The 22,846-nt window shown below is 51.9% G+C and overlaps 2 protein-coding genes across 10 annotated transcripts; one reads left to right on the forward strand and one right to left on the reverse strand.

The window, feature by feature from the left end:
* Positions 1 to 835: 835 nt before the first annotated feature.
* On the reverse strand, positions 836 to 14,131 carry adar (adenosine deaminase RNA specific). 7 transcript variants are annotated; one of them, XM_084668960.1, is made up of 16 exons: positions 14,013 to 14,131; positions 8,812 to 10,693; positions 8,342 to 8,610; positions 8,015 to 8,237; positions 7,747 to 7,895; positions 6,525 to 6,660; positions 6,050 to 6,288; positions 4,976 to 5,144; positions 4,583 to 4,751; positions 4,388 to 4,481; positions 3,895 to 4,011; positions 3,631 to 3,761; positions 3,218 to 3,400; positions 2,244 to 2,356; positions 1,391 to 1,518; positions 836 to 1,300 (listed from the first exon to the last, which is right to left on the reverse strand). In XM_084668960.1, exons 2-16 carry the CDS (start codon positions 10,546 to 10,548, stop codon positions 901 to 903), a joined length of 4,257 nt encoding a protein of 1,418 aa, XP_084525086.1. In that variant the 5' UTR covers positions 10,549 to 10,693; positions 14,013 to 14,131; the 3' UTR covers positions 836 to 900. The 7 variants fall into 7 exon arrangements, with proteins under 7 accessions (XP_084525086.1, XP_084525089.1, XP_084525088.1 ...); XM_084668963.1 differs by having other exon boundaries at positions 4,988 to 5,144; positions 8,042 to 8,237; positions 8,797 to 10,693; XM_084668962.1 differs by having other exon boundaries at positions 8,042 to 8,237; positions 8,797 to 10,693.
* On the forward strand, positions 12,254 to 22,846 carry LOC146301649 (neuronal acetylcholine receptor subunit alpha-7-like). Of its 3 annotated transcripts, XR_014726780.1 has the most exons (11): positions 15,329 to 15,410; positions 16,755 to 16,894; positions 16,980 to 17,024; positions 17,145 to 17,254; positions 17,836 to 17,915; positions 18,097 to 18,264; positions 18,432 to 18,626; positions 19,992 to 20,078; positions 20,242 to 20,351; positions 21,114 to 22,437; positions 22,552 to 22,846. XR_014726780.1 is itself a non-coding variant. In XM_084668965.1 (10 exons), the coding sequence occupies exons 2-10, from the start codon at positions 16,817 to 16,819 to the stop codon at positions 22,077 to 22,079; spliced, it is 1,839 nt and encodes a 612-aa protein (XP_084525091.1). In that variant the 5' UTR covers positions 12,254 to 12,448; positions 16,755 to 16,816; the 3' UTR covers positions 22,080 to 22,846. The 3 variants fall into 3 exon arrangements, 2 of the variants coding, with proteins under 2 accessions (XP_084525091.1, XP_084525090.1); XM_084668965.1 differs by lacking the exon at positions 15,329 to 15,410 and adding an exon at positions 12,254 to 12,448 and having other exon boundaries at positions 21,114 to 22,846; XM_084668964.1 differs by having other exon boundaries at positions 21,114 to 22,846.

Raw genomic sequence — 22,846 nt, forward strand, 5'->3', positions numbered from 1 at the left:
TGTGGGATAACATCCGTGAATCTACATTACAGTACAGGGATATTATGGGATGGCTCAGAGAAGGCTGAATTAAAGGATTGGCACGAGTCGGTGCCACGGCAACAGCATATGATATAGGGATGGGTCATGGGAGTACTAAATGTTACAATGCTGGTTTATTCTAGAGAGTGACCAGTATCTATGCTCAGGTAGATAACATGCTAATACTCAAACATTATACACAGTCAATGGCTAGGTAAGTAGAGTATAAAGGTTAGAGTTTCACTGCATCTTATGTACACACACTACCACAGGGACACATTGCTGTACTCTATTCAATGATTTGAATTGTGGTTTTTCAGTAGTGCAATTTCCATTCTTTTTAGAATATACTCATGCCAACTCTTGATATCTAACAAAATATTTTTTAAATTTTTCTTTCAACAGCATTCACTTTCAGATCCATCTTTCCTCCCCATCCATCTTGCTGCTATTTGAGCCCCACCTTTAGGCTTTCTTTTTCACTCCTCCATCCATCCTTCCTTCCTTCCCTCTTTCTCTTTCCATCCCTCCCTCTCTCCCTCCATCCCTCCCCCCCTCCCTCAGGCGTTCTGTCCCTTCGTATCAGTCGTTCTGATGCCCCACAACCATCTCTTCAAGGAAGATGCAGTCCTGGCTGCTGGCAACTCCCTACCAAGCCTCCCCCTTCCCAGCCTCCCCCTTCCCTTCTCCTCTGCATCTCCAAGGCCTCTCCATCTCTCCCCTAGGATCAGTCTTTTCTCCTCCGCTGGACGCCCTCCCTGTCCCCCCCCCCCCCCCGCCCCCCTCCCTCTACATGGTGTGCGTGCGAGCCACACCAAGCCACTCCCCCTCCCTCTACATGGTGTGTGTGCGAGCCACACCAAGCCACTCCCCCTCCCTCTACATGGTGTGTGTGCGAGCCACACCAAGCCACTCCTGACTGAACACTGGAGAGGAGACTCCATAATTGTTGTTGTTGTTGCCATGTCCCTGGTTGACGACAGCAACACTTCCTCCTCCTTGCGTCTGCGGCACAGCCTGAACATCCGGCGCCCCCCCCGCCCCTTCCCCTGCCTCAAAGCTCTTCTCCTCCAGGGGCTTGCCGATCCAGGAGCCGTACCCGTGCGTGTCCAGGGCCTGGAAGAAGTGCTCCTTGGCCTGCTGGAAGGAGGCGGCGGCCATCTTGGCCTGGGCGTACGAGGGCAGGTCCAGGAGCTCTTCCCTGCCGCAGCGCTGGCACAGCGTCCGGAACACACGGAACAGGTTGGACTTGGAGACCCGTGACACGTCCAGCTTGGGGCTAGAGGGGAGGCAGAGCAGAGAGGAGGTCACGTGGGGACAGGAGGCTGCGTTGTGAAGCTGTGGTGTGTCGTCGCTCTGGCTCCTCTACCCGTCCAGTTTGCCCTTGGTGCCGTCCAGCACCTCCACAGTGATGTGGTCTGGCTGGCTCCAGTTCACGCTCGACTCCTTGGTCTTCCCCGTGTGGCGCGTCGAGTCGTACACGCTCACCCTGCCCACCTGGTGAGGCCAGGGGGAAAGCACACTCAGTCCAGACAGAACCATGCACTGAGCAGCAGGACACAAGAGGGCTGTGGGTGTGCAGGGTGCGTGCGGTGTGCAGGGTGCGTGCGGTGTGCAGGGTGCGTGCGGTGTGCAGGGTGCGTGCGGTGTGCATGCGGTGTGCAGGGTGCATGCGGTGTGCAGGGTGCATGCGGTGTGCAGGGTGCATGCGGTGTGCAGGGTGCATGCGGTGTGCAGGGTGCATGCGGTGTGCAGGGTGCATGCGGTGTGCAGGGTGCATGCGGGGTGCAGGGTGCATGCGGGGTGCAGGGTGCATGCGGGGTGCAGGGTGCATGCGGGGTGCATGCGGTGTGCAGGGTGCATGCGGGGTGCAGGGTGCATGTGGTGTGCATGCGGGGTGCAGGGTGCATGCGGTGTGCATGCGGTGTGCATGCGGTGTGCATGCGGTGTGCATGCGGTGTGCATGCGGTGTGCATGCGGTGTGCATGCGGTGTGCATGCGGTGTGCATGCGGTGTGCATGCGGTGTGCATGCGGTGTGCATGCGGTGTGCATGCGGTGTGCATGCGGTGTGCATGCGGTGTGCATGCGGTGTGCATGCGGTGTGCGGTGTGCATGCGGTGTGCAGGGTGCATGCGGTGTGCAGGGTGCATGCGGTGTGCAGGGTGAATGCGGTGTGCAGGGTGCGTACGGGGTGCAGGGTGCATGTGGTGTGAGTGTTTACCTCTGGGTGGTTGAGCGTGTACGGAGGAGGAAGAGCTTTGGTGAACGCCTCGCCGTCTCTGGCCAGCCTACAGCACACGGCTCGGGTCAGGTGACCGTGGCTGTACAGGTAGCCTAGAGGAACACAATGTACCAGGAGGAGAGAGAGAGACAGGACCACAGAGGTGGAGGGGAGAGGAGAGGAGAGGAGAGGACCACAGAGGTGGAGAGGAGAGGAGAGGAGAGAGAGGACCACAGAGGTAGAGAGAGAGGTAGAGAGAGAGGTAGAGAGAGAGAGGTAGAGAGAGAGAGGTAGAGAGAGAGAGAGAGAGAGAGAGAGAGAGAGAGAGAGAGAGAGAGAGAGAGAGAGAGAGAGAGAGAGAGAGAGAGAGAGAGAGAGAGAGAGAGAGAGAGAGAGAGAGAGAGAGAGAGAGAGAGAGAGAGAGAGAGAGAGAGAGAGAGAGAGAGAGAGAGAGAGAGAGAGAGAGAGAGAGAGAGAGAGAGAGAGAGAGAGAGAGAGAGAGAGAGAGAGAGAGAGAGAGAGAGAGAGAGAGAGAGAGAGAGAGAGAGAGAGAGAGAGAGAGAGAGAGAGAGAGAGAGAGAGAGAGAGAGAGAGAGAGAGAGAGAGAGAGAGAGAGAGAGAGAGAGAGAGAGAGAGAGAGAGAGAGAGAGAGAGAGAGAGAGAGAGAGAGAGAGAGAGAGAGAGAGAGAGAGAGAGAGAGAGAGAGAGAGAGAGAGAGAGAGAGAGAGAGAGAGAGAGAGAGAGAGAGAGAGAGAGAGAGAGAGAGAGAGAGAGAGAGAGAGAGAGAGAGAGAGAGAGAGAGAGAGAGAGAGAGAGAGAGAGAGAGAGAGAGAGGACCACAGAGGTGGAGGACAGACCCAGACTCAGTATCCTCACTGCTGTGTGTCAGACGTGACATGACCCAAAACCAACCAGGAAGCCCACATTGAGCCGCTCAAGTTTCATCTGTGTGTATGGGTGTTGGCGAATGTTACCCAGAGTGATGGACTTGAGGTAGATGGGGTGCAGGAAGTGGCTGAGCAGCGCCCCCTGCAGTCCCAGCACGTTCCAGCGCAGGATCTTGTCGCTGCAGCTCATGGTCCTCAGTCTCTCTCCATGCTGGATGCCATCCCAGGTGGGCACGATGGCACTGGACTCCACTGGGATGGTGCCCTCACCTGGGGAGCACACGCACCAGCACCACTGGGTTTACCACACGCTTTGGTGTCAAGTGGGAGCGTGTGTGCGTGTGTGTGAGCGTGTGTGTGTGTGTGTGTGAGCGTGTGTGTGTGTGTGTGTGTGTGAGCGTGTGTGTGTGTGTGAGCGTGTGTGTGAGCGTGTGTGTGAGCGTGTGCATGTGTGCGTGTGCATGTGTGTGTGTGAGCGTGTGTGTAGTCCTGGCCCATACCGTTCTCCACTTTGGTGCGGAGTTTGCCCTGTTTGGCATTCTCAAACAGAGGCTGGTGCCCCGCCCCGCCCTCCTCTGCTGACTCACTGCAGGACTTGTCGAACAGAGCGCCATCTCCACAGGGGGCCGTGCTGGGGGGAGGGGTTAATCACTCTTAATTAGCAAAGTTACTAAAAGAACATTTGGATGGCTGTTGAGGTGGTAGGCCAGTCTGAAGTATGACACAGGGGAGGTGACGGAAGGAGGGAGGAAGCCAGTGCCCACCTGATGTAGAGGTGAAAGGTGATGTCGGGTTTGATCTGAAGCTTGTTTTCCTCTGCAGCCTCAAAGATACTGTCCTCCGACCCTTCACAGTGCTTAAGCAACTCATTATACAGAAACCTGAGGAGAGAAAGACAGAGACAGAGAGACAGAAAGAGAGAGATAGAGACAGAGCGGCAGAGAGAGGCAGAGAGACACAGAGAGATAGCGGCAGAGAGGCAGAGAGCCAGAGATAGATAGAGGCAGAGAGATAGATGGATGGATGGGAAGAAGAGAGGCAGGGAGGAAGGTAGAAAAAGAACAAGGGAGAGTTACTTTGAGTGACAACCATCAAGCAGCCCTATGTGAGGTGGCTGCCAGCCAGCCAGCCTGCCCCAGCAGCACCAGGGGACCAGCTGAGTCACATGAATCTATCTATTCAAATCCTTCATATTAAAGAAAGCCATCTGCCCCGCCTCAGGAAGGCAGGGTGGAAGACACAGAGCTTATTTCTCACCTCACGAACCCCCTCCTGGAGATGATTTCTGCGTGGCAGTCGTTCACTGTGTCCCCTTTAAGACTCAGCTCCTCTCCTTTAACGCAGCGATTTCCTGCAGAGGACAAATCCAGCCATTCATTCCCAATGCCAACGCCGAACAAGTGTGTGTCCCCTGCTCCCCCCCCCCCCGCGCGTGCGGCGAGGCGGTCGTACCTGTTCCGAGGCTCACCACCGTCCCCAGACCCTCCCCCCTCCTCATGACGAAGGTGGCCAGGATCTTGCGCCCCAGAAGGCTGTGCTGTATGCGCGTGGTCAGGGAGTTGAAGCGCTGGTGGCTGAGCATGGCGATCTGGTCATGCAGAGTACTGCCACTCACAGGCAGCTAGGGGGAGAAAAGGGGGGAGAGGACGAGGAAGGAGAAGAAAAAAATCGCAAGAAAATTACCGTATTGTTTGGATAGGAATGTACGTGTTTGACTAAATCTAAATCATCAAGAGTAGCAGTAACGCAGCAGGAATCTGACTTCCCTGACAGATCAGTATCTATGACAGTGTTGTGAACATGGTGATAATGTGGGTGGAGATGAAGAAATTAGAGGAGTAATACCAGAATGAGTACCTCTGCTGGGGTGAGCTCCCCAGTACGTGCTGCCTTCTCTGCCTCCCCAATCAGCACCCTCAGAGCAGCATCTGCAGCCTCCTGCTTCCCCTGCTTCTTGTTGGAGGCACGCACTGGAGGGAACCAGCGCCCCCCCAGCTTAGCCTGGTAGGTGAACCTGAGAGGGAGGGAGAGAGGACAGCACGGAAGAGAGAGAGAGACCAGGTGAGGTTGAAAGTGAGAGGGAGGGAGAGAGAGAGAGAGAGTGAGGTTGAAAGGGAGAGGGAGGAAGAGAGAGTGAGGTTGAAAGGGAGAGGGGGGAGAGAGAGTGAGGTTGAAAGGGAGAGGGAGAGAGGTTGAAAGGGAGAGAGAGAGCGAGTGAGTTTGAAAGGGAGAGAGAGAGAGTGAGTTTGAAAGGGAGAGAGAGAGAGTGAGTTTGAAAGGGAGAGAGAGAGTGAGGTTGAAAGGGAGAGGGAGAGCGAGTGAGTTTGAAAGGGAGAGAGAGAGAGTGAGGTTGAAAGGGAGAGAGAGTGAGTTTGAAAGGGAGAGAGAGAGTGAGGTTGAAAGGGAGAGGGAGAGCGAGTGAGTTTGAAGGGAGAGAGAGAGTGAGGTTGAAAGGGAGAGAGTGAGTTTGAAAGGGAGAGAGAGAGTGAGGTTGAAAGGGAGAGGGAGAGCGAGTGAGTTTGAAGGGAGAGAGAGAGTGAGGTTGAAAGGGAGAGAGAGTGAGTTTGAAAGGGAGAGAGAGAGTGAGGTTGAAAGGGAGAGGGAGAGAGAGAGAGAGTGAGGTTGAAAGGGAGAGGAAGGGAGACAGAAGGCAGAGTGGGAGAGAGGACAGAGGGGGCAGCAGAGAGACAGAGATGGATGAGGGCAGACAGGAGAGCAGGAAAACACGACAGAGAGATGGATGAGGGTGACAAGGAGGTGGGACAGAGGAGGAGAAACAAAAAACAGGAGGAGGAGGGACACACATATGGAGAAGACGATGATATCATTTGTAGGACACAGATCCATTTCCCACGAGACCAAAAAACAACAACCTGTGAGCGATTTTGAGAAAGCCCTGTGCTGTAGTGTGCCTCTTACTTGGGTTCATGCGGCGGCCCGGCCTGGCCCACCAGCCTGATCTCAGCAGCGAAGCCCCTGGCCCTGGCGTACTCCAGAAGGCCAGACACTGCGTTGTTGTTCAGGTGGTTGATGAGGTCACCTACCCCGGCCTCGTGGGCCGCACGGAGCTCCTCTGCTGTCAGGGGAGGGAGGGAGGGGCAGGGGGGCATGGAGGCACCCCCCTCACCGTCCCCTGACGGACAGAGGGGCAGTTGGGGCTGGGCGGGGGGAAGAGGAGGACAGGAGAGGGGGAGGGGGGGAAGGAAAACAAGAAGAAAATGAAGATAAGTGAGTCAGAGTCCTTCCTGGCTGGGGTTACACACCACTGTTTGAATTCCGTGATTAAGATCACTACTCCTTTTTCGTCCAGCTAAATCTGTTCCCTATCGCCCCAAAACTGAGAGTCCTTCTTTCATCCCAGTCCATCTTAGCATGCCTCCCTCCCTCCAGTCACCTTGTTCAGCTGGAGCCTCCCATCTGACATCAGCTCTTTGACGGCCTCTTCTGCAGCGAGCTGTCGAGCGGCCTTCTTACTGGGGGCCGAGGCCTCAGCACACAGTGTCTCTCCGATCTTCACCCTGAACATGAACCTGGGAGGGACGACAGGCGGGGGGAGAGGAGACACACATACATTATTTGGTGGTACGTTTTCTGAGTGGAAGAAGCTCAGAGTCACCAGTGGATGAGTTAAACCTCAGACCGTGCAAGATAACACAGATACATGGAGAGATGAACAAGGTCGGTAATGGAGAGATAGAGATGAACAGGGTCAGTATTGACCCCCAGAGGTCCTTCTCAGGGGAAGGAAATCAGCAGAACAAGAGGAGAGAGAAGGGGGAAGGGAGAGAGAGAAGGGGAAGGGAGAAAGAGAAGGGGGAAGGAGGGAGAGAGAAGGGGGAGGGAGGGAGAGAGAAGGGGAAAGGGAGAGGAGAGAGAAGGGGGAAGGGAGAGGAGAGAGAAGGGGAAAGGGAGAGGAGAGAGAAGGGGGAAGGGAGAGGAGAGAGAAGGGGAAAGGGAGAGGAGAGAGAAGGGGGAAGGGAGAGGAGAGAGAAGGGGGAAGACAGAGGAGAGAGAAGGGGGAGGGAGAGAGAAGGGGGAAGACAGAGGAGAGAGAAGGGGGAGGGAGAGGAGAGAGAAGGGGGAAGACAGAGGAGAGAGAAGGGGGAGGGAGAGAGAAGGGGGAAGACAGAGGAGAAAAAAGGGGGAGGGAGAAGAGATAGGTGGACAGAAAAGGTATAGTGTGTCACGTCAGCAGACTGCAGTATTGAGGGCAGCCATTCAGGACACACAGCTTGTCCGCAAGGTCCCCTGACGGACGTAGGTTCAAGTTCAAGTCTTTTATTGTCAGATGCACAGAACACAGGGTCAGACTGGGCAAAGATTTTTTTGGGACAAGAAAACACAAAGCAACCTGGCATAACATGACATATAAGTACTCAGAACATAGGTTACACCTATGATAAGCTAACATATAATATAAAAATCCTCAACCTAACCCTAAATATTCAAAATAATAAACAATACAATATTCAAAACCTATAACTCGCATTAAATATCCTATACTAACCTTGAGACAAGTAGGGTACAATTATGATGGAGTCAAATAGCTGCAGTTGGAAGAATGTATGGACAAACAGACAGCTGGCTGGAGCTACATGGTGATCCAGGAGTGTTACCGTGGGTCGTGTGGCGGGCCCTCCTGGCCCGTGTTGATGAACTCGATGGGGCTTCCGGTGCGCTGGCTGAACTCCATCAGCATGGACACAGGGTTCTTCCCCCCGGGGAGAGAGCGGGACAGGGCCTGGGGCGGGCCCTCCACAGCACCCTGGCAGACACGGGGGAAGATGCACCGTTCAAGAGAGCGGATCATGGATCCATCAGGTCACAGACACTTCACACCTCCCTCCCCCCTGGTACAAAGCCCACAGAAGCATAGCCACTTACAGCAGCGCTGGTGCTGGACACACTTACAGCGGTGTCTGGAATGGGATCCATGGCCTGATCCATGCCAGCAGCTGCCCCCTCCTCCCCCTCCGGGCCCCCTCCCTCCATCTCCCGGACCAGGATGCGGAGGGTTGCTGCTGCCGCATCTTTCTTCGCCACCTTCTTATTGGACGCCTCAGCGATGGGAAACAACCTGCCGTCCAGCATGACCTGCATACGAAATCTGAGCGTGGGGAAAAAGGGGGGGGGGGTGAGCTCTCATTCTGCCTGAAATGGGTTGATGATTTAGATGTAGCAGAAATCCAGGATAAACTGCCAGTGGCTTACCTGGGGTCGTGGGAAGGCCCTGATTGGTCAAGAAGCAGGAATTCACAGTTGTGGCCTAGGTACTGGGCATACTCCATCAAACCACTGACGGGGTTCTTAGTTTTCACTTCTTGCAGTTTCGCCCGCAGGTTTTGGGGAGGAGGTGCTGCCAAGGATACGGCGACCGTTCCCATGGCAGCAGCCCTTTCCACATCAGTCTGCCGGCGAATAGCATTAAGGAATTCTGGTATGTCGTCACTGGCCCACTGGTCCCCATTAGCCTCATCCTCCTGATGGACAATGGAAAATGGTTGGAGAGAAGGGGGAGGGGGGCATGGAGGGTGGGTGGAGGAGACAGAAAAGGTGAGGGGGGAGGGGTCAGTAGGTTTGGGGTAGGGCTTAATGTCTGGTGTCTCAAACTCTTCCACGCTCTCCAGGTAAGAGCGGAGGTGTCTTACATGGGACAGTCCACCTACCCCCTGGCTACCTACCCCCTCTTGGTTCTCCTGCGACTGAAGACCTGGGGCAGACGGGACTGTGTCCCTCCCTGGAATTGGGGGCAATAATTCTGAGGCGACTGTTCCTGCTTGTTCGGCCCCACCTCCTGCCTCCACCACCTGCATCTCCGTGGCGATGTGCTGTGAGGCCTTGAGGCTACGCTGCATCCTTTCCCTGCGGTGGTCGGACAGGTCCCAGGTGAAGGGGGTAACATCAGAGTTCTTGACCACGTCCCCTTGCTTCTCCAGGGCGTAGAGGGTGGGGTTCACCTGCTTGGCGGTCTTCAGGCCCATGTTTTTGGCTATGACCAGAGCGGTCACCGCCCTGGTGTCTAGCAGGTACTGCATCACCTGCTCCTTCTGTTCCCGGCTTTCCGCCATGTTGGGGGTTTCGAGGTGGAGGTCGAGAGGCTGGCTGGCAGAGCCGACTGTGACCGGGTCCGGTTCTTCCTGGTCTTGTGCTTGTGGCGGTTCGTGGAACGAGTCTGACGATTCCAAAGAAGATGAAGACGAGAAGGAATTTGATTCGGCGTCAGAATCTTCTTCCCCTTCAGCCTCTCCGGGTTGTGCGTTGGCTTGTTGGATGTCTTCGCTGACCGCAATCTCAGCGTCTACGACCGCATCTTCCTTCTTTACAGGTGACAGAAAGCGTTTGTGAGCTGGCTGTGACTCTCCTGTGCTTTGCGTCTGTTGGGAATGCGTTTGGTTGTGCGTGTCCTGGTCTTCCACACCCTGCGGAGGCTCCCTGAACAGAGTCCACTCTGGAGGACTGCTCCCTTGTTTTGTTGCTTTCTGCGTGCGCTCCAGAGCATACAGAGCCTGGTTGACAATCTTTTTGGGGAGATGTAGCTTTTTGGCTAGGACCTTTGCTTGAAAACTTTCAGAGGGGCTCAAATCAGTGAGACATCTGACGATCAGCTCCTGAATATCAGGTGTCAACTGAACTGGAGTCAAAGGCTTCTTGCCGGAGTTGGAACTTGAAACCGGAGCTTTGTCAAAACTCTCACCTCCTCGGCTGGGTCGCTCTCTGTTCAAGGATAAACTGTGCAGGCCGTTCAATAGAGATTCAGAATATTCCGCTTTAGGATTCCATTGCCTGTTAGAGTACTGGTTGTGGTTCTGGTTTTTGTTCTGGTTCTGGTTCCAGTGCTGTGGTCCAGGGTTGCCTCTCGGGGCTCCTTGAAAAGGTGGGTACCCCAAATCCCTGCTGCTCCCTCTGCCTCGATCTCGACTATAGCCCCCTCTCCCACGGGGGCTGTTGCTGTGGTGAGGGAACCGGCTGAAGCCGGACTGAGGCTGGTACGGACTGTAAGGCGGCCCGGTGAGTATCACACCAACAGCCCTCGGCCCCCCTCCTCTGGGGCTAAGCCTGAACTGGGGCGCCTCAGGGTTCTGTCCCCTCAGGAACTGGACCTGCTGGTCCTGAAACGAGCTTAGAATCGGAAGACGGTTGGAGTTCAGCCGCTCCGACCCGTTGGATGCCCCGGGGTGGAGGGTACGGACCGGGTTGGGCCCAGATAAGGGAGGGGTGACGGGGAAGAGAGGATGGGGCAACGAGTGGGAGGGCACCAGCGGAGGGACGGGGAGACTGGGGAAGTCGTTGTGGTGCGGGGTCTGCTGCGGGGGAGTTTGCACGGACCCGAGTCTGTAGAAGTGGGGCTTGGCCTGGAGGTGTGGGAGGGGGGGGCGGTGGTACTGCTCTTTGGAGGGCCCTCCTCTACCTCTGCTCATAGCGCAGGGGTGGAGGCACAAGAGGGCAGGGGTGCTGACTAAGCAGCAGAAGTCTGTGTCTGTACCGGAGGTATCAGGTATCAATGCAGAGATAGCAGAATGTAGAGAAGCTGGGCAGGCAGGCGTCGCAGACGGCACACAGCACCTGAGAGGAAGAGGACCAGGCTGACAGTGAGACACGTGGAGATGACTGGAAGAAAGTAATCAAATAATGAGGGATAAAGACAAGAGAAGGTTGAGAGACACTTTTTGCTTTTGATAAAATGATAGGAAGTAAACAAACAGGGAGCTAGAGAGGAACTTTACGTTACATTTATTTGGGGGGGGGGGGGATTATAAATTATTTCATTGTCACATACAGCGACAGTGTCTCTACCTCCCCGAAACTCAATCCCTAGGTAAAAGGCTGACGATTAATAATTCATAGTTGTTGTGACAATCCTTGTATTTCTGGCTTAGATGATTTGCAAATTCACAAGGGAAGGTAAAATGTGACACCAAGACAGGATGTTGGGAATAGTCCAAGGGCAAACGCAAGGACAGGAGTCATCAGATCGTCCTGGAACTGACAAAAGATAGACAGGAGACAGCACAGTAGGTGAGAGATTCAGCTTTGAAACTTGAAAGATGTTTAACTAAAAAATCTAAGTTAACCCTCTTATACTGTTTCAGGAAAGAGAAGACTTCTGGAAACCCACAGGTGACTATCATGTGTCATAATGTTTGCCATAAACACTTCACATTCAATTCAAACTAAAATACCTTTCTTTGGACAAGTATATAGCTTCATAACCGTGTGCTTGTAGATCAGCGTGGACAGTACAAAGCAGGGTTCCAATAAATAAATAAAAATTATATGACTCAAAAGTCGAATCAAGTGAAACTGAAATAATTATAGAAGAGATACAAAACCACATCATAATCACATACATAACCCATTACTCCATTACTGTATCAGGTTTCAGTACTTAATTTAATAAGTCAAGTGGCTGTCGTTCACCCTTAACTTGAATGGGAACGGACAGCGCGCTGCTCCGCTGCTCCCGGTTAAACAGGACTCCTAATCCTGACCCTAATTCGGCGGCCAAAAACAACGATTCAAAAATTTCTCGAAACCAGCTATCTGGTTTCCATTCATACATAGACGATGGTTTGGCTGAAAACGGTCCATGAGCCTATCCACTCTCCACATCCCCCTTCAATGCATATTAAAAGTGTCTAAATTAATAGGTAAACCTCAGTTTCACAGAAAATACCGAAGGCCTCACCTGTTCAGAGGATGGAGCGGAGAGATTAATCCCGTCACTTTCGAATGACAGGACAACAAGAGTTCTATCGGCTGCGCGTGCGGCGGGGGTCAAAAGGTGAAAGTCAGGATAAAAAAAATGCAGTTGTGCCAGCATCCTAATAAGCTCAACAACGTGTTGTTTCGAAGCCTGAAATGTTTCATGCTATTTTAAATTCCTCTTTCAGAGCTCATTAACATTCTCGCTTTGAAAGGCAAGTGAAGCACATGGCTAAATTTGCAAAAATATCTGAACCACGCAGGTTATAAAATGACGTTACTGTAGTACTACAGCTAAAATACAACATAGTTCGGCAAGAAGCGTGAAACGTCTACAGTGATGCCAGTTTCGTTTTTCTTTCTTCGGAAATAAGCCGTCTAGAGTTTCTACCGTCACGTGACATTCAAGCCAATGTCACGTGTGTCTACAATGACTACATGTTTCATTGACCACATGCGCCTTGCCTCGTCATTGCTCATGGTTAAAACAAAACCAGATGTTTTAATGGTTGTGTTGCATCTGTAAAATGTATGAACACGTAAATAGCAGTTGAGGATAAGGGGATATCTGCCAATGCAGTATTGTTGTGCCCTAAAAAGACTTTGGAGCCGGAGGTAAAGTATTGTCTTTAAAAGAAACGTGCTGACTGATCTCGTGTGTACAATTTGCTTTCGTTTGCTGTACTACGTTCAACGGAACTACACGTTGAACTTTATCGCTTTGCTTTTGCTTTCCCATCTAAATCTCTAATGTGAAGTATGGCTCCCGGAAAATCTGTATGACAAAATGACGTAGCTCACCCATGTAAAAAAGAAAAAGAAAAAAGGAATTGTATTAAAATAAAAAACTACAAATCAGCCTAGCACCAAGCAGATGCCAAATGTTGCCTGGAGCGGTGTTTCACCCCGAATCACACTCGATTCAATGACGCTTGTGCACGGGTGCCTTGTTATCGCCACATTGACAGTATGTTCTTAAAGAGAAGATAATGGTCTGGTCTTAGTAAAGTGAGAGCTTCACGTCATCGCTCAGTTCTACTCAGACAAGATGAGGTTGCTAGGGAAGTTAGGTCTGGGATGGGGTACGTTGTTCCCTCCTGCATGCCCTTGCCCCCCCCTCCCCCCTCTCCTGGCAGATCTCCAGATACAGAGAGAGAAGCCTTAACAACAGGGGACAACCCGAAGCTATGCAGTAGTTGATTCAGTGGCACTTGGCCTCGCTCACATACAGCATCCACATGGATTTACAGTTGAACTTACTGTTACCGCATAAAATGAAAAACCCTAATTGTATAATAGATATGGTTCATATTTCATTCAGAAGCTTACGACCACACTACTGAATAATTCATCCGAGGTCAGAGGAATACGGTTCATTTCGATGGGATGATCAAGATAATGAATGCTGACATAAATTAACAATCTAATAAATAAACCAACAGAGCAGGTAAACACGCTCACCACAAGCCATTTTGCATCCTCTTTTCTAAATCTCTTATAATCCCGTAGTATTCCTCTCATTCGCACGCGCAGACTCATCACATTTGGCCACAACTGTTGCCAGAATGTCAGGCTTAAAAAAATCCATTAACATTTTTCACCGCCATGTAGAACGAGCGCATGCATATATTGTGCGAGCTAGCTTGCTATAGTCCCAGCACAAGGTAGCGCGAACCCAGCATACACAACCAGATAAAGCTTAGTTGAGTCAGGGTCACTTTCAAAATAACTTTACTAAAATCGAGGTACCGTGCTGCAGACAATAGCTAGGTAACTCGCTACAGCCGGCTATCTTGGAAAGGGTCGACTCGAGTCCAAGTCAAGCTTGCTAGCTGGCTAGCTAACTAGCTAGCTAAATATTAATGCAATGAAAGGATTAGCCAAAACACATTGTGTGTTATGTTGGAAATGTATTAAATACCAACACCAATTCACAGAGTAGAGTTTCAGTGCCCATATTTTCGTTTCCAAGAGTGCTTCATACATTCTCTATTCCCTGCAAAAAATACTTTCCCTGCGCAAGACTGTCTGAAGTGAAAGCACTGACTATCACATTGCACCATGCAAACAAACCACAAACGCAATGCAAAGAGAAGCAGCACCAACGCAATATTTACGTAAGTCGCACTGATCTATGGCACGGGAAGAGGGATTTTTTTGAACGATAACGTTCAATTACCTGCGTTTGAGGGGGCTCGATGCGGCTAGCTAGGTCTTGCGTACCAGCATTTTATTCCATGCAGCGGGACAAACAACGGAATAGGAAAATCGATGTCATCAGAGACATGCGCCACGCCGGCGCGTTGATAGTGACGCGCCACAAGCGCTGGGGTCCCAGTGTTGCTCAATACATTGGGAGGGGGGAGGGGGGAGGGGGGGGGGGGGCGGCTGTGACAACATGAATGCACAATATAGTTGGTTAAGTTAGTTCTTTTGGTTTCGCTAAACTGGCAACACTGGAGGTGCAGATACGGAACCAATGAGATAACAAACCTCTTCCAAAAATGTGACCATGGTGTTCTTGATCGCTACTACATTATTAGGTGTTCGGTGTTTTTTAATAAAAATAAAACAGCTATTTTTTGTCAATATCATAAGAATGATGTATGGAGATTATAATTTTTATCAAGGAGCCAAAGTAGTTTTATGAATAGTTTGACTGTCCAAACGGCACTCACTGATGCATCCAGCAGGGGTCCGTAGTAGGCCGTCTTCACCATTCTATTTAAGTTTCGCAGTAGCAGACCAATCTGTTGCTACGCTAAAACTACGGTTTAGGAGGAACATGCTTGGTTTCGTCGAGCGTGGTCCTATGTTAAATGGGCTGCAGGGGAAGGAAATGGGATCCCGACTTGTCAAAGTGAATTACAAAAGTAAGCTTGGTGCCTCCAGTATTGTGCTTTATTGACCGGACAATATTGCACTCTGCGTAAATGATCCAAAGGTTCTTCCTTCATTCTCCACCCTTGTCACCACCTGGCTTCCCTCTCTGTCTTCCTGTCCTGCTGCCCCTACTGTCAGGCATCCGTGCTTCACCAGTCACCTGTGAGGGGGGAGGAGGGGGGGGGGCGGTAAAGGGGGAGGCGGAGTGAGGAGGGGGTGCTCAGGGCAGTGAAAGGGGAGGGAAGAATAGGTTGTTGTGGAGCAGTAACAGGGGGAATGAAAGAGAGGAGGGGGCTGGAAAATTATGTGACGAGCGAGTGGGACAATGTGGGAGCTGCTGTATGCGCTGCGGCATCTCGTTCATTCTGTCTTTCTGCATGGAAGAGAGGGATCAATGCGCTTCGTCAAACCCTTCCTCCGACTCTCTCTCTCATGTCTTTCCTGCTTGCCCATGCCCATACGTGATGTGTTGTTCTCCGTCTAAACATCTTTGCTCCTCCCCTCCTCTTATTCTCATTCTCGTGTTGCTGCTTGACTTGCTGTGACCCCTCCCCCTCTTTCTTCCTCTCTCATCCTTCAGTCTGTGTCCCTCGCTCGGCTCCCCTCTCTCTGTCTGTCTCTACTCATGTGTAAGAGCACAGCATGAGAGGGAAGGTGGCTCTCTGTTTGGTTGGATTGGCAGCCCTGCTTCATAGTGAGTGATTTTTATTCTATACACATTGGTGTTTGAGTTTGTGGTTTTTGTGTTAGTCCTTATTTGATTTTGTAGCAAAACAACGGTAAGTGGGGAAAAATTACAACTTTTTACAATTTTACATCTTTTTTTAATAAATAATTTCATATTCCATAGTAAATAGTTCATTGTGTGGATGTTGATGTTGCTGCTAAGTGACTGTATTTGAACTGTGGTCCCCTGCTGGGTCATCTCTAATAAGGACAAAACAGTTTGGTTGTCAGAAGAGAGATACAACAACAAGAGGAGTAGGAGAAGGAAGAGGCAGAATGAATAGAGTGCATGACATGAAAAAGACATGCAAGGGTGTTGACATGTGTGATGTCATTGTAAAGTGGTAGTATTTAGTTAAAGGTTGATTGATGGTACCCATGCACCCAGTATCTGGATCTGTGGATAGACTTTGTACATATGATGTGACACAGTCTTCATCATGATTATAGATTATGGCTATAGCTGTGTAAGACCCCAAATGAGTCAGTGTTTATCTTCATAGCCTGTCTGTCTGTCTGTCTGCCTGTCTGCCTGTCTGTCTTTCTAGAGCTTTCTACAGTTTGTGTCTGTTTGTCTGGAGTGTTTCTGTGTTTAATGGCGTCACTATTTCCTCTGTGGAACGAAGCTGACATCTTAACATCCCCAGAAAGACTCTAACCGTCTGTTAGTCATCGATCTGTGCTACAATTGATGGGCTTGGCTGGATACTCTCCCTTCACCTCCTCCTCCTCCTTTCACCCCACCCTTCCCTGCCTGAACCACTAATATATCTTACCTCTTGCAAAAACCCTCACCATTCGATAGATTCTCTAACGATTTTCTTCCATTTCACAGGAATCTCTCCTCTCTTTTTCATTTTCTGTTTCATTTTTAGTCTTAGCTGTTGAGTTTTTTTTAATTTTTTTCCCTCCGTCGGCGCAGTCACCTTCTCACATCTCAAATTCATCTCTCAGCTTTTTCATGGTTTCCAAATAGATCTGTCCATTTGTAACTGTCTCTCTCTCTCTCTCTTTCGCTCTCTCTGTCTCTCTCTCTGTCTCTCTCTCTGTCTCTCTCTCTCTCTCTCTCTCTCTCTCTCTCTCTCTCTCTCTCTCTCTTTCTCTCTTTCGCTCTCTCTCTCTCTTTCACTCTCTCTCTCTCTCTCTCTCTCTCTCTCTCTCTCTCTCTCTCTCTCTCTCTCTCTCTCCTCTCTCTCTGTCTCTCTCTCTCTCTCTCTTTCTCTCTCTCTTTCGCTCTCTCTCTCTCTTTCACTCTCTCTCTCTCTCTCTCTCTCTCTCTCTCTCTCTCTCTCTCTCTCTCTCTCTCTCTCAGTATCAGAGCAGGGTCCACACCAGCGTTATCTCCTGAGAGAGCTTCTGAAGGACTATAACCCAATGGAGAGACCGGTGGCTAACGACTCCCTCCCTCTCACTGTGCGCTTCTCCTTCACCCTCATACAGGTCATGGATGTGGTACGTTACCCTCATACAGGACACACAATGCATATGCGCACACACACACCAAATACATCACCTCAAACTCTTTAATGTGTTGCAGGATGAGAAGAATCAGATTCTGACCACTAATGCTTGGCTTCAGATGGTGAGTTGATGCATATGTGTGTGTTTGTGCTGCCTGGTGTTTGTGCTGCCTGGTGTTTGTGCTGGCTGGTGTTTGTACTGGCTGGTAGTGCTTCATGGCAGTGTGGTGTCTGGGTTTCAGCACTGGTTTGACCACTACCTCCAGTGGAACCAGTCAGAGTACCCAGGTGTGAAGAACCTGCGCTTCACTACAGACCAGGTGTGGACACCTGATATACTGTTGTACAACAGGTGAGTCTCATGCACACACACTGGCGTCGCAAGCCATTTTGTCGGAACCTTCTGAGCGTAGCCCCGAATGTCATTTTAATATCTCGACAAAAAAACAATATGTGTGATGTGTGAGTTTGTTACATTCTGTAAGAGTCTGTCAAAATAAATGTAGTGTCTCTCGTGTCAGTGAAGATCTCTAGCTCAAGCTAACTCTGTCTGGGGGGGGTCTGATGGTCCTCGTTGAGTGACAGTCTGTGACAGTGGGAAGAGAATCAGTGAGAAGAGACTAGAAGAGAAATGGCAGAACCTGGGCAAAAACATTTCTTAAGAGTATTTTTTGCAAAGATAATAATCTTGCTTGTTATTCGATTTGGCACCTACAGTCATGATAACAATAAGTGTAAAGTAATGTTTATATTACATAAAGCTCCAAAAACATTATTTTTCGCTCAAATTAATGAATTGTTTTTTTATTAACCATACTAGAGATCCGATGTTAGGTTTGGGCCCCGAATGTCTGTCAATGCCCCATTACACACACACACACATGCACACGCACACACACACACAATGCTGATCTCTACCTCATTGCTTCTCAGTGCTCATGATAAGTTTGATGCCACCTTTAAGACCAACGTCCTCGTCAACTCCAGTGGGTTCTGTGAGTATTTACCACCAGGTGAGTCTGCAGGAGCTCCCCCTACAAAGTTACAGTTACATCTTATTTCAGAAACTTTGATGATCTTAATCTTTTAAATCATTCTTTCCCTTGTTCCCCCCACCCTCTCTCTCTCTCTCTCTCTCTCTCTCTCTCTCTCTCTCTCTCTCTCTCTCTCTCTCTCTCTCTCTCTATCTCTCAGGGATCTTCACTAGCACCTGTAACGTGGACGTACGTTGGTTTCCATTTGACATCCAACACTGTGAGCTGAAGTTTGGCTCCTGGACCTTTGACGGTTGGCTGCTTGACCTCCAGATGAAAGAGGCTGATGTGTCTGGATACATGGCCAACGGGGAGTGGGACCTGTTGGGTGAGAGAGACTACCCAAGCCCCTGGTCTGGAAGGCCCAGCCTGCCACTTAACCACTTATTTACCCCTCCCTCTTTTCATCTTCTCCTTCCTCCATCCCGATCCTTTCTTTCATCCTCTGAACCTCTCTGGACCCCGCCCCCCCCCCCCCGCCCCCAACTCACTTAGGGGTTCCTGGGGGAAGGAGCGAGCAGTTTTACGAATGCTGCGCGGAGCCCTACCCCGATGTGACCTTTGTGGTGACCCTGCGCCGGAGGACCCTGTACTATGCCCTCAACCTGCTCATCCCCTGTGTGCTTCTCTCCTGCATGACCCTGCTGTGCTTCCTGCTGCCAGCCAGCTCTGGGGAGAAGATCAGCCTGGGTGAGAGGGCCTGGGGAGAGGGCAGGGAGAGGGGAGGGAGAGGGCAGGGGAGAGGGGAGGGGAGAGGGCAGGGGAGAGGGGAGGGAGAGGGGAGGGGAGAGGGCAGGGAGAGGGGAGGGGAGAGGGCAGGGGAGAGGGCAGGGGAGAGGGGCTGGGTAGAGGGCAGGGGAGAGGGCAGGGGAGAGGGGAGGGGAGAGGGCAGGGGAGAGGGGAGGGAGAGGGGAGGGGAGAGGGCAGGGAGAGGGGAGGGGAGGGGAGAGGGCATGGGAGAGGGCAGGGGAGAGGGGCTGAGGAGAGGGGCTGGGTAGAGGGCAGGGGAGAGGGGCTGGGGAGAGGGCAGGGGAGAGGGGAGGGAAAGGGCAGGAGAGGGGCTGGGGAGAGGGCAGGGGAGAGGGGAGGGGAGAGGGCAGGGGAGAGGGGCTGGGGAGAGGGCAGGGGAGAGGGGAGGGAGAGGGGAGGGGAGAGGGCAGGGAGAGGGGAGGGGAGAGGGGCTGGGGAGAGGGCAGGGGAGAGGGGAGGGGAGAGGGCAGGGGAGAGGGGCTGGGGAGAGGGCAGGGGAGAGGGGAGGGGAGAGGGCAGGGGAGAGGGGAGGGAGAGGGGAGGGGAGAGGGCAGGGGAGAGGGGAGGGAGAGGGGAGGGGAGAGGGCAGGGAGAGGGGAGGGGAGAGGGCAGGGGAGAGGGCAGGGGAGAGGGGAGGGGAGAGGGCAGGGGAGAGGGGAGGGAGAGGGGAGGGGAGAGGGCAGGGAGAGGGGAGGGGAGAGGGGCTGGGGAGAGGGCAGGGGAGAGGGGAGGGGAGAGGGCAGGGGAGAGGGGCTGGGGAGAGGGCAGGGGAGAGGGGAGGGGAGAGGGCAGGGGAGAGGGCAGGGGAGAGGGGCTGAGGAGAGGGGCTGGGTAGAGGGCAGGGGAGAGGGGGAGAGGGGCTGGGGAGAGGGCAGGGGAGAGGGGAGGGAAAGGGCAGGAGAGGGGCTGGGGAGAGGGCAGGGGAGAGGGGAGGGAAAGGGCAGGAGAGGGGCTCTCTTTCTGCCAGCCTCACCCATTCCCTGCCCCTCCTCTTCTGTCCTTCTTACTCTCTGTCTCTCTCTACACATACTGGACGTGCTGTGTCACAGTTGAGGCAGGGTTCCAAGAAAACCTCTTTATAAATGTTTATGGGCCCGACGGCAGGAAACACAGAGCGAGGAAGAGCCTGGAGACAGAGAGAAACAAAACATGAAAGAAAAAAATGGAGGGAGATTAGGAGAGCCCCATTTTTATAGCTTTGAATTAGTTGTTTCCAGAAAAGAAAGGATGGGATTTACATAATCGCTTTAAATCTTTTCTTTCCTTAATCCCTCTCCTCCCTCTCTTCATCCCTCCTTCCTGAAGGTATCACTGTACTCCTGTCTCTCACTGTCTTCATGCTGCTGGTGGCTGAGATCATGCCAGCCACTTCAGACTCCATACCGCTGATAGGTTAGTCACTGTGTGTGTGTGTGTGTGTGTGTGTGAGTGTGTGTGTGTGTGTGTGTGTGTGAGAGAGAGAGAGGGTTTAGTGGTCATCATAAAGATGCTCACAGCTGTGCTTGTGACACACTCAGTCATGGGTGTCTAACAGCTGTCGTCTGGTCTCCTATAGGTCAGTATTTTGCCAGTACCATGGTGATTGTTGGGATGTCGGTGGTCGCCACAGTGATCGTTCTCCAGTACCATCACCATGACCCCAACACTGGGAACATGCCCCAGTGGGTGAGAGTTTGTCTCTGTCTGTCTGCCTGCCAGTATATCTGTCAGTCTGTCTGCCTGCCAGTATATCTGTCTGTCTGTCTGCCTGCCAGTATATCTGTCTGTCTGTCTGCCTGCCACTATATCTGTCTGTCTGTCTGCCTGCCACTATATCTGTCTGTCTGCCTGCCAGTATATCTGTCTGTCTGCCTGCCAGTATATCTGTCTGTCTGTCTGCCTGCCACTATATCTGTCTGTCTACAAGTCTACCTGTTGTCTGTTTGTTTGTTTGTCTGTCTATGAATGGCTGCATCCTGGTACCTCCAGCACTTCTGTTAGAGTGTGTTTCTGGATTTCAGTTCATCCCTTTTCCCCTCTGTGCGGTGTTGCTTTGCTTGGTTTACAGAGACGGACTGCAGCCTCAGGCTGCGCTGTTTGTGTCTCTGTAGCGTGGGGGGGTGGACTGTGTATGGGAGGTGTGGTGTGTGTGTTAGTGTGTATGTGTGTGTTTGAGAGGGTATGCGTGTAGGTGTTAGTGTATTTGTGTGTTTGTGCGTGTGGATATGTAAGTGTGTGTGTGTGTGTTTGAGAGGATATGTGTTTGTGTGTTTGTGTTCATCCTCTGGATGTTCAGCTGTCATTAATTCCCTCTGAACAGCAAGTCCTCAGCTGAGCCAAGCATGTGTGTGTACTTATCTTCTCTTATCCGTGTGTGTGTGTGTGTGTGTATGTGTGCGTGTGCGTGTGTGTGTGTGCGAGTGCGTGTGCGTGCGTGTGTGTGTCCAGGTGCAGCTGGTTCTCCTCCAGTGGGTACCCTGGTTCTTGCGGATGAAACGGCCGGGCGACGGAGCAGATCTCACGGAGCTCCTGAACCCGTCCAGCTCCCAGATGAAGACCCTGTCCTCCTCCTCCCCCACCACCACCAGCAGCATCACCCCCGCTCCCTCCGTCCTGCCCCAGAGCCTCAACTCCCTGCAGGCCAGCCTGGCTCAGCTCAGCCACGCCGTGCCATACTCACACCCCAACCCCAATCTGCACCCTAGTCCTAATCACCCCAACCTACACCCAAACCCAGACCAGAACCTTCCACCAAATCCTAACCCTAACTCCCATCCACAACCTAATGGTCATCTGCCCTATATGGGCTTTCAGTCTTTCCAGAGTCCTTCGGATCTGGAACCAGTCCAGAGAGCTAGAACCACTAGTCGGGGCAGAGGAGGAGCAGTAGGAGCAGTAGGAAGAGGAGTAAGAGGAGGAGGAGGAGCAGTAGGAGGAGGAGGAGCAGTAGGAGGAGGAGGAGCAGTAGGAGAAGCAGTAGGAGGAGGAGCAGGAGCAGAAGGATCTGATAGCTCCCCTAATCCCCACCCTTGCTCTACTAGATTTGGGAGCCCTCCTCCCCAGCCCCCCTCCTCACCTGATCCCGATCCTTCTAATTCAGCTTCAGGCCACAGTGTCCTGGAGGCCGGGACCGGAGCAGGGGGAACGGGTGCTAGTCATGCCCAGGCGGGGGTGCTCCAGGGTGGGGTGGCTGATGCCCAGCTCCAGGCCCTCCTGGCGGAGGTGCAGTACATGGTGGAGAGGCTTCGGGAGCAGGACCGCAGGGTGAGTGTGGCAGAACAGTGGCAGTTTGCTGCAGCAGTCATAGACCGCCTGTGTCTGGTTGGTTTCAGTGTGTTCAACATCATCTGCACCATTGCCATCCTCATGGCTGCACCCAACTTTGCAGAAGCCGCGTCCAAAGATTTCTTCTGAAAGGAGAGGGAAGAGAGACCAAAAAGGGGGGGGAGGAAGGAAGGAAGGAAGGAAGGAAGGAAGGAAGGAAGGAAGGAAGGAAGGAAGGAAGGAAGGAAGGAAGGAAGGAAGGAAGGAAGGAAGTGTTTGCGGATGATGAAGAGAGACCACACTTGTCTTCTACACAAAACTACTAAAGTTGAGAACGGAACATTTGACATTCATCTTTCACTGGATCTGAATGGCGGACATGTTGGATTTCTACATTCTGGTCCCAACATTTGACTGTATGAGTAGATGATGATGGACAATCCTTGAAGAGACATTTTTAGTCTCTGTGTAGTTTTGGGTGAAGTTTCCTGCCACTACATCAATCAACGTGAGGTTTGGTGTTTAAAACATTATGTTCCAATTTGCTAACGTGTTTAAGGAGTTGGCTTTAAGCCATTCCAAGTGCTTACTAAGGCTTTCCTCTGTCTTCATTCATGCCCAGTTTGGCTGATGTAGGAGTTAAGTGTCCAATACTTCAACGATAATGATGCCATCGTGTTGTGGTCGTGTGCTAATGGATGAAATGTGAACTGGAGGACAAGAGAGGAGCTGAGGAAACACTGAACACTGAAATAGCATCAAGCTCTGTGGTGTGCACACACACATTCTGATTTCCCTCTCTTTTGAAATGCATCTTTAAATAGATGTACTAGAACCAGTTTGTGGATGCATAAGGGAGAGACAGTACTGTGAGGATTCCATTCCTAAATAAAATATGTCTCCTTTTTTACTCTTCA

The sequence above is a fragment of the Hypomesus nipponensis genome, chromosome 2, assembly GCF_054491055.1.
Source record: "Hypomesus nipponensis isolate SF chromosome 2, ASM5449105v1, whole genome shotgun sequence".
Taxonomy (NCBI): domain Eukaryota; kingdom Metazoa; phylum Chordata; class Actinopteri; order Osmeriformes; family Osmeridae; genus Hypomesus; species Hypomesus nipponensis.